The following is a 14,171-nucleotide window of genomic DNA, read 5'->3' on the forward strand; positions in this document are numbered from 1 at the left end:
AATGGATCGTAATTGTTCAGTGTAGTAGTGTTAGGCAATGCTTTCCTATTCATCTGACATTTGTGTTTCTCTGACTTCAGCGGCGGAGTGTTCCTTACTGCATTTCATATGTGGTTTTTGTACAGCTCGTACCCAGATGTTTTCGTTTCAGCTGTTAGAAGAATGTTAGAAGGTTAAATATGGTACAGAGGCTCTTGTGTTTGTGTGATTCATAAGTTTATTTCTGAAACCTGCAGTCATGTATCCTCACACCCTCTAATATTTTATTTCAAATGAAGTGACAACACCAGGGATAATCGTTGCACTGTTGAACGTGTCATAAAGACAAAATTCTCCTGTGTGAATTAAAAATTTCTGTCTCGTTTTTAATCCTCACACAGTGAAGTAAAGCTGACAGTGGCTTCTTTCCTGTCTGACCGAGTTGTGGATGAAATTCTGGATGCACTTTCCCACTGCCATCACAAACTGGTGAGTATTTGCATGGCTAATATCTGAATACACCGGGTATCTCAACAGTGCTGTTACATTCATGACTTAGTTACTCCCTAGCATGGTTCCATTTTGGTTCCAGTCTTATTTTCACTGGTATCACTGACATAATTTGACAAATAATCATGGGATTTGTGCTGCTTTGCTTTAAGCCTCAAAAAGGCTGTGTCACATATTTGCTTTATTACCTTTTTCAGTATTTTTGGATATAGAGCTAAAAATGCCTTTGAGATGTAAGATTGACTCTTAAGTTAAGTGCCCATAGTTGTCCTGGCAAGATGATGGGGATTGGTTGCTCTTGAAATGAGTGAAATCTCATTCTTTAGAGGGAAGCTGCTGAGACCTTATTTCCTGAATGAATACATCTTGAGACTACTTCAGAAATGTAGGTATCAAGTTTCAAGAGAAAGGAATGGAAACATAGGAAAGGAAATGCTCTGGGTGTTATTTGAAGGTACTAAGCTGCCAGGAGGCACTGTTATTTCTGATAAAGGTACTTGCTTCAACAAGACAAGGACAAATAAACATTTTTTTATCCACAGAAAAACATTATGATTTCTTATGGAGTGGGACTCTGTGAGGAGAATCCAGTACTGTTTTTTAAAGAAGCCAGTGGGTGGTCATTCTCTTGATTGAAATTGCTTTCCTTTACTAATTGATATTTCTCTGGCTTCAGCTTTCAGTCATGAGATTTTCAGACGCTTTTCTCCATAAGATTAGAGAACCATAAATTCCTCTTTATTTCTTTACCATTCTACACAGGAATCAAAACACTTTTTTTAAAAAAAAAAAAAAACTTTTTTTTTTTTAAATACACTAAAAGTCTGAGTTATTTAAGGGTGTGTCCCCACGATACAGAGCAGCATTGTGTAAAGATACAACCTCTGGCCTCAGGAGCTACGTAACAGCATCAGGCTGCTGTGTGAGTGGCATGTTCATTAGCTCCAGTGGTTCTGGAGCAGGCTCAGCTGGCAGGAGCTTTGGGCTGTTTTTGTCTCGTGGCATTGCAAAATTTGGGCATACCCTGACTCCTGCACAGTAAGTCATTTTCTCCAGCCTTTGAGTCTCTTCAGTGACAATCCTCTGCACTTTCTCCATCTGTTTAGCAGTCACTTTTAAAATACAGAATCCGACAGGCCATTCCAGCCTGGGTTTTAGCCAACAGGGAATAGAGGAGTGAAATTATTTTTGCCTGATGTTCTTTTCTCCTCATATTTATACAGCTAAGGACATAACAAACCCTTCTTTTTGTTGGAGTTCCAGTGGTAGCTCATTTTCAGGACTGGGTTTGGATCAGGATTTGATCTCCTCCCCAGCAATGGCTTCTGGACACTTGTCAGTCTCTTCTTTTCAGGATGGTGTCCATAGCTAGTGGCCAGTGCTCTTTGTTCTTAAGGAGCTGTACATCTGATTTGAGTTGATTTAGCATGTGATCCATTTTGGCCTGCATTAGCAGCATGTCCTTTTTGCTGTTTAGCGCTCTCCCATCTCTCTGCTAGCTGCAGATTTTTTCAGGTAGTGCCATTGATGACAATGTTGAAGAGCATGGATCTCAAAAATGCTCGTGAAGAACTGTGAAATTTGTCAGTGTTAATCTCCAATTGAGAGCTGCAATTTGGGAGTTGACAGCTAGATCTTAATAAAGCAAAGATTAAATGCATTGATACAGTTCTGTGACAACTCCTTAAATTGGAGTGTCAGGCAGTAGTAATTCAGCCACCTACAAACATCTATGTGTGCTGTGTTGACACAGTTGTGTTTGAGGCACATTTGAGAAATGAGACAATACCTTGACAATACCTGTGTTTGCCTAAAGTGGTGATGATTAGCATTTGTTACTATTCCAGCTATTTTAGTATGATTAAAGAAAAATCCGTAACAGCTCTCCAATTGTTTTTGCCTAAACAGATGCTAGACTAAATGAGCTATAATTTACTCAGGTCATCTGTTTACCCTTTTGATGTTAAACAGAACTACAATCCACTGGTTGTCTGGAGTTCTGCTGATGCTGAGCAGTGGACTACAGCTCTCCCTAGCTGTCACTTCTAAAGCTTCTGTAACTAATTTATTTGGGTCAGCTGGTCTTCAATCACGTGCTCTTAATGAATGTTATGTAGTATTCTCTTTACCAACAGAACTAGAAAATATTTCATGATTTTACTGACTACATGAACTCACTCTGTTTTAATCACAGTCCAGAGTGTTTTATATAGTATTCTTTATATTCTTAGCAACAATTTTTGGTTATGCAGGTCTGATAATGCATTTTATTGCTGTTTGAGTTTTTCCTCTCAGAGACTTAAAAAAAACAAACAAACAAACAAAAACAAACAAACAAACACTCTTATCATACGGATCTATCAATTTCTTTTTTTTTTTTTTTTTTTCTGTGTTAATTCCATATTACTCTCACTTGGATGTTGATCATTTGCCATCAGGCTACTGATAATTTGCCTTAGCTTTGGTATTCTGCTCAAAGATGCTTATTGCTTGGGGTGGGAATTTGTACTCCTGATTGGGTAATCTTTGTACCCAGTCAAGAGTACAATTTGTACTTTTGCTAATAAAGATTGTAATTGGGTTGTGGTCACTGGTCTCTGAACAGCCGTCATTCCAGTCCAGTGACAAATTCACCTTCATCCAATAGGAAGTAACTGTTTTGCATAATAATTATTAGATGGAGAACAAATTACTCTACCTTGGTTTTTCACATATGGAGTATGCTTACAATTTTGACATTAACTGAAATTGTAAGTCTCTGTATTATTTAATTAAAAAAAAAAAAAGATACATAACAAAGCTTCTCTTCCACCCCTTTTGTTTTCTTTATCATAAAGACGGGATAAATGCTGAGGAAGACCCTTAATTTTATTATAAGATAAAAGTATGTTGTCTTTTATTTTACTTTTTTTTTTTTAATTAGACTTTTCCCTTCCTTCTTGGAATGTGTGATGGAAGGGTTTTTCCATCAAAAAATCCTTGCCCCAAAACTGTGTGAAGATGAACATGCACAACCAAGCTTTGTAAATGATCTTCTAGGATCCGTGATTACTCCCCCAGATTTTCTCATTTGGTTTGGTTTGTCTTCTTTAACTTTGACTGATATGTTCCTGTCTTTATCCTGACTGACTGTTTTGATCCAGGCTGACCATTTGACCAGACGTGGCAAACCGCTTCCACAGCAGGAATCACTGGAAATTGAGTTAGCTGAAGAAAAACCAACTAAACGCTCGATCCTCATGGTTGAGGAGTTGACAGAGGTAGAACGTTTAGAGGATCTGGACACCTGTATGGTAAGACACATTTCCTCAGCCTCTTTGGTTTACAAATTACTGGAAGACAAATGTTTCTAAAAGTGCCATTTGGCTGTTTCATGGAATCAGGAAACAGAAGGTAAGAGTTGGCTTCTGGAAGAAAAAAAAAAAAAAAAAAAAAGATGTCAGCTTGTGAATGTTTTGTCTGAGTTACATATTGCTGCTAAGCAAAGGAAATTTTTTTTTCCTACTTCTCCTTTTCTAGTACCTATTCAAAGGTCATTCTTTTGCATGCAGTGCTATAATAACACAAATACAACAAATGTCTCATTCATTGGCCACAGTTTCATAGAGCTTCAGTTGCAGGAATAAATCGGAGCATGCTATTCTTTGACTGCATGCTGATTTCTGCTTTTGTCTTCATTCTACTTGAGGTGGATTTATATGAACCATGACAAAAATTGCTGCTGCCTGGAAGTCATATTTTTGGCCGTGAACATAAGTTGATGTTTTTAAATCAGTTTCTGGATGCACAGAAGAAGTCTTAAAACCTTAAGACCAGGCTGCAAGTGATCCTACAGGGCAAGCTTTTCAAAAGTAATTGAGTTAGGAGGAGTGTGAGATTTAGTAAGAATGCTGAACATAGATCATTCAAGTGCCTTATAAAATCCCATTGTGACTTTATAATAAAGATGGCTCCATGCCGTCCTTTACAAGACGTAAACTGATAGAATTCCAAATAAATAGGTTGCTAACTGTTTTCAATCTCAAATTCACCTCCACTCAGCTCAGTCTTTTGTGGAACTCTACTGCAAATGGGAATTTGAGGTAGCACTTCCATATTATAACTTAGTCAGTATAATAGGTGGTCACTGCTGTACATGACAGTCTTCCTCCTCTGCCCTCCTACCTGACTCCATGTCTGTGTGCTTTCACAAGAGGATAAAATAGCAGAAAAAAAAATGAGCTACATCTTTTCGTAGATGAAGTTCTGTTGACTCACCTCTTTGAACAGACTAACTGCGGAGTCAGACAAGTACAGCTGAAGTGAAGGAGCAGGATTGCTCTTTGCTGCAGCAATTGTCTGTCAGTCTGGCTTAGGTACAAAAAGAAAGCACACCAACATTGGAAATACCAGCTTTAAATAGTTCTCTCTCCCTTCCAAATCTCGTACCTTACCAACATCTGATTTGATGCAGCATTTGTCTGAACATCACAAATCCCTGTGAGGCATGTGTTGTGGACTGCATCAGCTGGCTCATCAGTGGTACTATCAAGTTGCATAAGCTTTCTATAGCTAACATTCAGTAATCGTTTGGAACCCTAAATCCTGTGGGAGGGAAACATTCCAGTAAAATATCTAGCATCTGAACCCTGTATCTGCAAGTTATTATTTTTTTTTTTATGCTGTCTTTGTATATATTAAAAAAAAAAAAAAAAAAAAAAGCTAAGTGCTCATTTTGGCCCCCACCTTCCCTCCTTAAATTTATTCTTGCAGGTTGTAAAAAACAGTCATACTGAAATTTTTAAAAATAGCTCTTGCCTCTACCTCACATCACCATGGTTATCTGAAAGAATCCTATCTCTGTGTTGTTATCTTTCACTTCGGTCATATTAAAATAATGGAAATGTGATGATGTCTACACTCTAAAAGATGCATTAGATGTTAACTGTACTTACCTTGAGAAGTGTTTATATATCTCTTCATTTGCTTCATTCGCCCTCATCACACACAGAGATTCAAACACCCCTGTGACCCAGATTCTCAGCAATACCTAATTTCTAAAGAGAATGTGAAGCATCGAATAAACACAAGGCGGTAATCTTAGCCAGTGCTAAAGAATCCATTTATTAAAATCTGCAATCATTTTTTAAGAGCTGCTTTTTGCATCCTGGGTGCAAGTAATATTGGTTGCTGTTGTAAAAATACACAGATAAATAGATAGCCCCGGGAGGCGGAGTAATGCAGGTATTTTTACTGAGCTGGTGCTCTTTTTACTACTAAAAGCATCTTAAGAACAGATTTCTTACGTGAAGTTACTAACTCCACCTAGAAGGATAGCACTTTACAAGTCATGTATTTAAGCTATGGGAAAATTGTATGAATTTCACATACTGTCTTAGAAAAATTCACAAGATTTGTGGCATTTACGCATCATGCAGATTGCATGGAAATGAGCAGTCTTCTAAAGGGGATAGAAGTAAAAGCTTTGTAAGCTGGTCAGTGCAGGAAACGGATATGTTCCTGAAAGATTTTACTAGAAAGAGAAGCATATGGTTTTATGAACCAGAATTATGAACCTAATTTCCTTTGATTATTTTTTTAATCTTAAATTAGAAATAGCTATTTAGAGCCCACATCCAAAATGGCATTCATCCAGAACACTGCCTTGTTTGGCCACTGGAAATCCCTAAGCACGTCTTTGCTGTGCGAGTAGCTTGTGCACCTGGCTGTGTATTCTGCAAACCTCAAATGGGAAACCTTGGTTTGCAGCTTGGTGTTCTGCATGTTTGTGCACCTATCTCCTGTTATCAGAAGATTATTATTAAATATGCAATGAGACTGATCGTGACACTGGGATGAGAAAACTCCTCTTCTGAGCAGTTCATTTTCCACAAATCCTTACTACTTTCCTCCAGTTATTTGGCAAAATGTTTGGGCAAGAAGAGATTTTGGGCTTGTTGGAGAAGTGCTGAGCTTGGACCACCATTTTGGCAGAGCTGGTTTTTGCACAACTGGATTGATGTGCAAGTCCATTATTTTCAGTAATCCTGTTGTTCTTCTTGTTCTTGTTTTCTTCAGTGAGCCTTTTGAGGATCAGTTTTCTGACTGAGGCAATGTATACAACAGCTTGTTGTTATGTGCCAGCCCCCCCTTGAAACTGTATTTGAACAAATTGGAGAAAATCTGGTTCTGGGTTCAGTTTTGATTTTTGGCTGGTCTTTTGGTTACAGAGAGATTGTGAAGCTCTGTAACTAGGTGAATAATTTTGAGTGAGGTAGGTTTATTTGGAATAAAATGCTTATGAGCTATTTGTTCTTACACACTGACTGAAATTGTAAGACAGGAAGGTTTATTGGACTGCTAGAGTACTGGTCTGAAACTTCAGATGATGGAGACAAAGCAAACAAACAGGTACTGGTCTGTTATAAAGCCTACCCACATGTTCTCAAGTAGGGTGGAGAGCACCTGCAGCCCAGGGGATTCCCATGCCAGGGTAGATAGTTGCCATCCATTCACTTCTGAGTTTGATATGCCTCAACTGATAAGACAGAATGAAATATCACAAATATGCCTTTAAAATGCAATGGGGAGGAGAGGGGAAAAAAAATAAAATAAAAAGGATTTTTCAATCTTATTTCTGTTTTTATTTTTTGTTGTGGGAATTAGGACATACTAAATAGCATACAATAATTGAGTAATTAAAGCTGATTAGCTTCAGTGTAGGACTTGGTTCTCATCCTAGCCTTTAACTGTGTCCAGAGAGACCAAGATATGAAAGACCTGTCAGTTGTATTTGTCAGTTGTATCAGAGCTTGCTAGTCCATTAAAGGGGTTGTGAAGAGCATTGAGGGTGATTGAGTGATCTGGTGTGGGACATGCTAGCTTGAACGTTACTGACTCGAGAACCTCTGATCTCCCAGAGCCACAGCACTGTAAACTGATGCTTCCATAATCCACAGCTGTCTTACTTGTCTACATTTAATTAGAGCTGCATCGATGGTAATAAGTCATTAGATAAAAGTTGCATGCAAATAAAATGGAATGCAAGTCTTTATACAAAAAATTACTTGTTTTTCTCAGATTAAAGGAAAAACTGTGGCCTGCTTTTCAAAGCTTAGACTCAATCAAGAATTAACTTCATAAAAGAGCAGATTTTTTCAGAATGTTTGTGTGTATATGACAAGTGATACATTTTAAAATAATACATGTATTTTAAAACTAAACAGAACACCCCTTTTTCTGAGGTTGAATATCATGAATCTTGCTACATGTAATTGTTTAGGTAGATACTAACTGATTTAATTGGGTTTAATGCATCTAGTTGTAATTTATTTTTTCATAGATGTTAGTTCTTTGCAGAAGTAAAAGTTACTGAGTAGTGCTTAATTCCTCAGCAAAAAGTGACAGTGCATCTTTGTTAGACTGTTAGACAGTTGCATTGTAAAGGCCTTTTTAAAAAATAAATAAATAAATAAAAATTGTTTGTTTTTAAATTCTCAAGCTAAAAGCTTGAGGCAAGCTTTAAAACAGACCATTCCCTGTTAGTTTGCTGTATGTCCATCATTTGAGGTTCCATACCAGTATTTGGTCTTCTGAATACAAAAAGGAGGTCACCAAAGCTAAGCCACAGTGTACAGAAAAGTTTTGAGGGCCATAGTTTTTTGTTGTTGTTGTTTATTTGTTTCTTTTTACTGGAAATCTGTGTACTTTTCCTCTTTAAAATATCCATTTCAGTTCTATATTGTTATTACTGTAGTCAGTGACAAGCATACAGCCACACTAAGTATTTTTTTTTTTTAAAGCAAAGCAGAGGTCACTTTACATTATGAAGGAGCATGATAGGAATTTGTTTGAAAAATGAAGAGGAATTGTAGGTTGTAATACACAGCAAGTCTGCTTATAAATCTTCTTTAAAGGATTTCAGTGTAAGATTGAAATGCTGGAACAGTAAACCATGTATTTGCAAAAATGCTTGTAGCTAATAGGAAAGGACTGCCTGTGATGAATGTTGAATCGTAGCCATTTCTGATCGATTTCTAACTTTAACCATAGAAATGGTGCTATGGCTTTAATGGAAGAAAGCTTCTTTAGAAACAAACAAAACACAAGCAAACAAAACAACAATAACAAAAATCCCATGTGCATTATATTAATATTATCGCTTTTATTGAACAACAGGTTTCACCTGTATAATAGAAAAGATAATTTGCAGAACTAACAGAACTTTTGTAGGGAGGTGCATGTATTTTTTTCCTGGAAAAGGGCTAACTACCCATTGTCAAAAATGTAGCACATTGACTTCATATCCAGATTAAGACCAATCAATCCATAGGTTCTGGAAGAGACTAAGTGTAAGTAGATCTCAGTGTTTTCAGAAATAAGTGAGAAATTTAATTCACCACACCAAAATTCAGAAAATTCACAAAGCACTACCTGAAAGCCCCCATCCCCAAAAGCCAAAATAAATTAGAGCAACAGAAATCCCTCCAGTCACTTTCACTAAAGGAAGGAGAAAAAGACGTGTTCATATGTACACGTGTGCAGACACTGTAGGAAGAAAAACTGAAATATGTAGGTCCCTCACCTACTACCGCATCTGATTCTTGATGTTCTGTTGCCTGCAGCAGAATTCTCTAAGGCATAGATAAGCAGCTTTTTGGAAGAAAGACTAAACACTTGCTAGAAAAAAAAAGAAAAAGAAAAAAAAAAAAAAAGCAAACATTCCTGTTGGATTCCTTATGTTCTCCCTTGCTAGAAAAAAAGTCTTTAGCGCTACAACCAGCTTAATCCAGCAAAAAACGTTGTTCTGGCTGTAAAGGGCATTTCCATTTCTCCTGTACAGTTTCTTCTTTCCAGCCCACACACTCACACTTGTGAGTTCATGCAGCCACGTTACAAACTGGGTGTGGGAATTCATTCACCTTAAAATTAGGCTTTCTCCAGAGGTTCCCTTTCCTGGGTCAGTTTGCAGGGTGCTTGGTCCTTTGGTTGAGTGCCCAGAACAATCCCCGAGCAGCAGGAACGAGCAGTCAGGGATGAGGGCAATGGCAGCAGCCCAGATGAATGCCAGATGGAATCGATGGGGACATCTTAGCTTTTCCTTTACATACATTAGCAGAAAAGGGCCATTTATGTACAGCAAATACAGTGCTTTGTGGGAAGCTAGGAATTGGCATAATGGCATATGAGAATATTTTGGGCTTCTGAAAAGGCTCCATCACAAGCCTGCAAGCAAATCTACCTCCGTGGGAGACTAGTAATATTTCTGACTCAGCCCAAACTAGCGTATGAAAACATCACCAGGAGGCACACAGCATAGGCTAAGCCTTCCCCAAACATACAGCACCAAGTCTGAGAAAGCAAGAGACAAAGGGAGCTGGTGTGATAATTTGGCAGAAACCGGGAATATCTTGTTCATTTTCAAGTTTGTGTGTTAGCCTAACCATCGGTATTATGATTACATTAATTTTAATTGCAAATACTTGTTACCCGTTGCAAACATATTTGTTATCTTTTCCTGAGTACCTTTATGTATAGTTTTGCAGTGACCTTACAACCCTTAGAGGTCCCTATGTGTGGTTGTTCAATGCCTGTTACATGCACTGAACACACACTACATTCTCTTTCAGGCTCATGAGGGGGTTATGTGTTCCTAGCTGAAACAATTTAAAAGATTACTGACTTTCATTGCCTTTTCTTGGTGTCTCTGAGTGGAAGGAGGCAGTACATAATTGCTATAGAATGTATTTTTCTTAAACCAATGGAGATTTCTGAGTGAGAGTCCAGAGTTCTTCCTCACAATTTACGGTATGTTGCTGCTGCAATGTGAAATAAATGAAGGAAGTGGTGAATTGCTTCTAGTAATAGCACTACATGCTTGGGTTTAAATAAATAAATAAATTGCAGACTGTTTTCTCTTTAGATTAAAATGAATGGCATGAACTGCAGCTGTTGGGTGTTCTGTTTGCATCGTGACACTTCTCCATTGTGAGCTTGTCTTCTCCCAATAGCAATGCTGTGTTTTGCATGAATAGACCCAGACTTATACTGAGGATGGAGAGGAGGCTGTGTAGGTTTGTCTTTTGTGACAGTAGTTGTCTTGCAGTTACAGAGTTTCCATCATTTTATTTCACGTGGTGAAAAAGTCACACTAAAGGAGCATTCAAAACGCTCACTGAAACTTGAGGGTTAGCTCTCCTGCCGTGGTTTTAAGAGGGAGATTACTACTAAGAAGTTAGTCTGTGGCAGACAAAGGTCTTCCTCATGTAGCTGTGAAATCTACAGATCGTGCCACCCCCGGCTGCTCCATCCCATCCAGAATTCACCTTTCCACAGCTCCTGTTTAAAAAAACATGCCTGGTATTTCCCGTAGCTGATTAGCAAGAGCTCCTTTGGAGGAGCTCTTGGCAAAACCTAGATTCAGGAGCCCTTGGCAGAGGGACAGTAGCAAAGAGCTTGAGAATAACCTCTGGTGGTGCTGCTCCTACAGCACACATCTGTCTGCAGCCTTAGTGCTTCTTGATTCAATTAACACCTGGCAAATTGACCTTCTCAAGGGGTTGAGGGGCTTTCAGTATGGATTCTGCTGCTTTTTGATTCTGCCAGTGTCTCAAATGAATAGCTTGCTCCAGGTTACTTGTCTGCATTGTGTGGAGCAGGCTTGTTTACTCTGAAATCTGGAAAGCCTCCTAAAAATAGCACATGCACAATTCTGTCTTCCTGGGAGTGCTTCGTTGCTCCTGTTTCATGCAGAACAGGAAGCTTGTCATTTTCTGCTTGGCAAGACTGAGACCTCATATTGTGGGGGTGAAGAACAGTTGCTCACAGGAAGAAGAGAGAGAGTGTCAGAACTAAGGAAGGCAGTTATAGAGCTATGTTTTGTCATCAAAAAAGGAGGCTAAAATGAACTAGATTACTGGACTCAGAAATTATAAAATAAAGCAGGTGTGCATAGTGCCAGAAGGCTGAGAGAGAGCTTCTGAGTCATCAAATCTCATCCCTGCTATCACAGACAACTGTGTCACATAATCCTATATAAAAATTTATCATGCTTTCTCTCAGAACATTTCTCTCAGACTAGAGGGAAACTTAGAGGTAAATAGATTCTTTTTTCTCCTGTTATTCAGGTCAGCTAAATCCTCGTTGCAAAATGGTGGGTATCTCCCTGCTTTAAGATCTTACTTCATGGGAGTAAAGATTAAATTACTGTGAATTTTTGAAGTCAGAAGTGATGACAGGATTGGAATGCTGATCTGAAACCAAAAGCACATAAAGTGGTGAAAAAAAGCCCTATAAGCAGATGTTGAAGAGAACTAAAAACATTGAGCAGAAAAGGAGGACAAAGTGATTGAAGAGTCAGGATAGTTTTATTCGGAGCTGACCTGAGCATCTTTTTATCTTGTACATATTAGCTGTGGGTCCTTTCTAATACCATGGTATTTGGATATTCCAGGGGAAGTTTGTACCTATATGCTCCAGGTAATTGCAAAACCTGATGGTTTGTTGCTAGCCAGCTTTTAATTCTTCACATGCAGGTGAGCAGTTCTGCCTTGCAGGGTAGGCATCTTCCCCTTCTTTCCTGGTGTTTCTGTCTCCCCTAGGCTTGTGTGTTCTCCCATGACTGTCTGGCCAACCATCATTATTAAAATTGTGGATCCTATTTACATGCTAGCTCTGTATAGATCAGCCTTCGAGTTTTGTCATCCTCTCTTTGATATTTATGATTGACCCTGTCTGTCAGTTTGTTTAGGAGAAGAAACTGTAGTTTTGAAACAAAACGTCTGTCTACTCAAATATTTCTGCCTTCCATACAAGGAATAGAATATTTGGTATTTCCCTATCAAGATACCTCCCTATCAAAAAGGGTGGGTATCTCGATTTTGTTCTCTATCGAGACATCTCCCCATCTTAATAGGGAGATATCTTGGTATAGTAATTTCTGACAAGACTTAAAATTGAAGATACGCTTTTTTAATCTTTATATTCACAAAGTATATCTCAAAAGTGGTTGAAGGACATTAAATATTACTGTGTCCTAGGAAGGTGTCTGAGGCAAATTTCAGGGAGAAAGGAGCAGCAGCTCAAGTAAGCCTGAGGGAAAAAGAGTCCATCATAATTCTGAGCAGAGAGGCTACTAGTCTCCATCCAGGGTAATCTGCATCTGATTCTTTATGATGGTTTTCTTCCCTTTACTGTTTCTCATTTGAAATATCACTGCTGCAGAGCAGGCAAAACTATTGCATTATCTGCCCTCAATGGGTATAATGATGGTGGGAAGATGACTGGTGGCTTTTGCCTGGGTAAATATTTTTCCTTTTGGGAGGGTTTTGTCCACTTAAAAGTGTAGAGAGAAAGGAGAGGGTATTGAAGTCATGCTGGTTCTCGGTCCTGGGAAGCTGTAGGGCAGCCAGGTACAACAGTTCCCATTCAGTAAGACTTTGCCTCAAACCTGCTCTAAAGATGTTCTTGCCCAGGGCACATGATAAGCATATGATCATTGTCTTTAAAGAATTTCCTAAGAATATCTTTAAAAACTGCCCATGCCTCACTGTTTGCTGAAATCAAGAGCTTTTTTGTCTTAGTTTGGGTCATGAACCAAGTAATTTTTGAATTAGCATTTGCTAGCTGAAGGTAATGAACAATCATAAGCACACAGGCTTAAAAAATGTTTTTTGCCATCTAATTTGCAGCAGCTCCCCATTTTGTACTTAATTTTTAAGTAAAGTAAATCAGTTGGAACCATCCTGTTTGTTTGTTTTCAGCTGCTGCAGAAGATGCTACTAGCCTCTTCATGAGCAACTGGAAAACAGCACTGATAATGCTGGGAATTGCTTTTTCTTGTGCAGGTGACATAGTTGCAGGCAGGCTTCTTTGTGGGATAATCATTCAGAAGAAGAAATAAAAAATTCAGTTTCATAGTTTTAGAAACTGTTCAGTTTAACTAATGCATTTTTTTTTTTTTTTTTTTTTTACTCTTCATAATAAAGGCCTTGGATATCCACATGCAGGAATACTTATTACCGGAGATTCTGCATGACTTGAAAGATGAAAGTGCAGGATTTTTTATTAAAAGAATACATGGAAATACTTGGCAAAATATCGTACAGTCCATTAGCCAAATTTCAGCAAGTAGGAGTAAAAAAAAAAAAAGGTTTATTGGCTAGCAAAATGAAAGAGCTCAAGGCCAAGTCTATTGAGCTTATTTTAATGCAGCACTATGCTTTTTCTTTCAGAAAACATTACTGTACAAAGTGACTCTAAAGGTCAGGGTGGTTTAGATGAGACTAATTGAATTAATCCTGAACCACAGCTTTCTCTAGAAATTTATCTCTTAGGGAAGGCAAAGAAAAGAAGCAGACTCCTTAAATTCATGCGTGGATTATTTGTATGCCATATTTATCTACCCTATATAAATGTATAGTACTTCCATACAAAGGACAAAACTGTGAAATAAAAGGTCAGGACTGGGTTCTCGGCTGGTGTAAAAATGCCATAGCCCCTGCGTTCAGGACTGCTGTGCCAACAAACAGCAGCCTAACACAGGCTGGCCTTGGATTCCAAACTGTGTTATTAGTGGCTGTGCTCTCATCCCTCCTCTAAAACTCATCCATCCTCTGAAACACTCAGCTGGCTGTCCTGTGCTCTGGCATTGCAGTTAACTTCCCAAGGACAACGGCACTCTAGGGGGAGATTCTAAGGATGGT

General features: G+C 38.4%; 1 protein-coding gene across 8 annotated transcripts in view; it reads left to right on the plus strand.

The window, feature by feature from the left end:
• The window catches only part of CARMIL1 (capping protein regulator and myosin 1 linker 1), a 183,478-nt gene that overhangs the window by 140,862 nt on the left and 28,445 nt on the right, over positions 1 to 14,171 (plus strand). For all 8 annotated transcript variants that reach the window (XM_072034847.1, XM_072034848.1, XM_038174389.2 and 5 more), the window contains 2 exons: positions 381 to 468; positions 3,633 to 3,782. In XM_072034847.1, coding sequence (XP_071890948.1) covers positions 381 to 468; positions 3,633 to 3,782 — 238 coding nt within the window. The remainder of the gene's footprint in view (positions 1 to 380; positions 469 to 3,632; positions 3,783 to 14,171) is intronic.

This window comes from Anas platyrhynchos, chromosome 2, assembly GCF_047663525.1.
Source record: "Anas platyrhynchos isolate ZD024472 breed Pekin duck chromosome 2, IASCAAS_PekinDuck_T2T, whole genome shotgun sequence".
Taxonomy (NCBI): domain Eukaryota; kingdom Metazoa; phylum Chordata; class Aves; order Anseriformes; family Anatidae; genus Anas; species Anas platyrhynchos.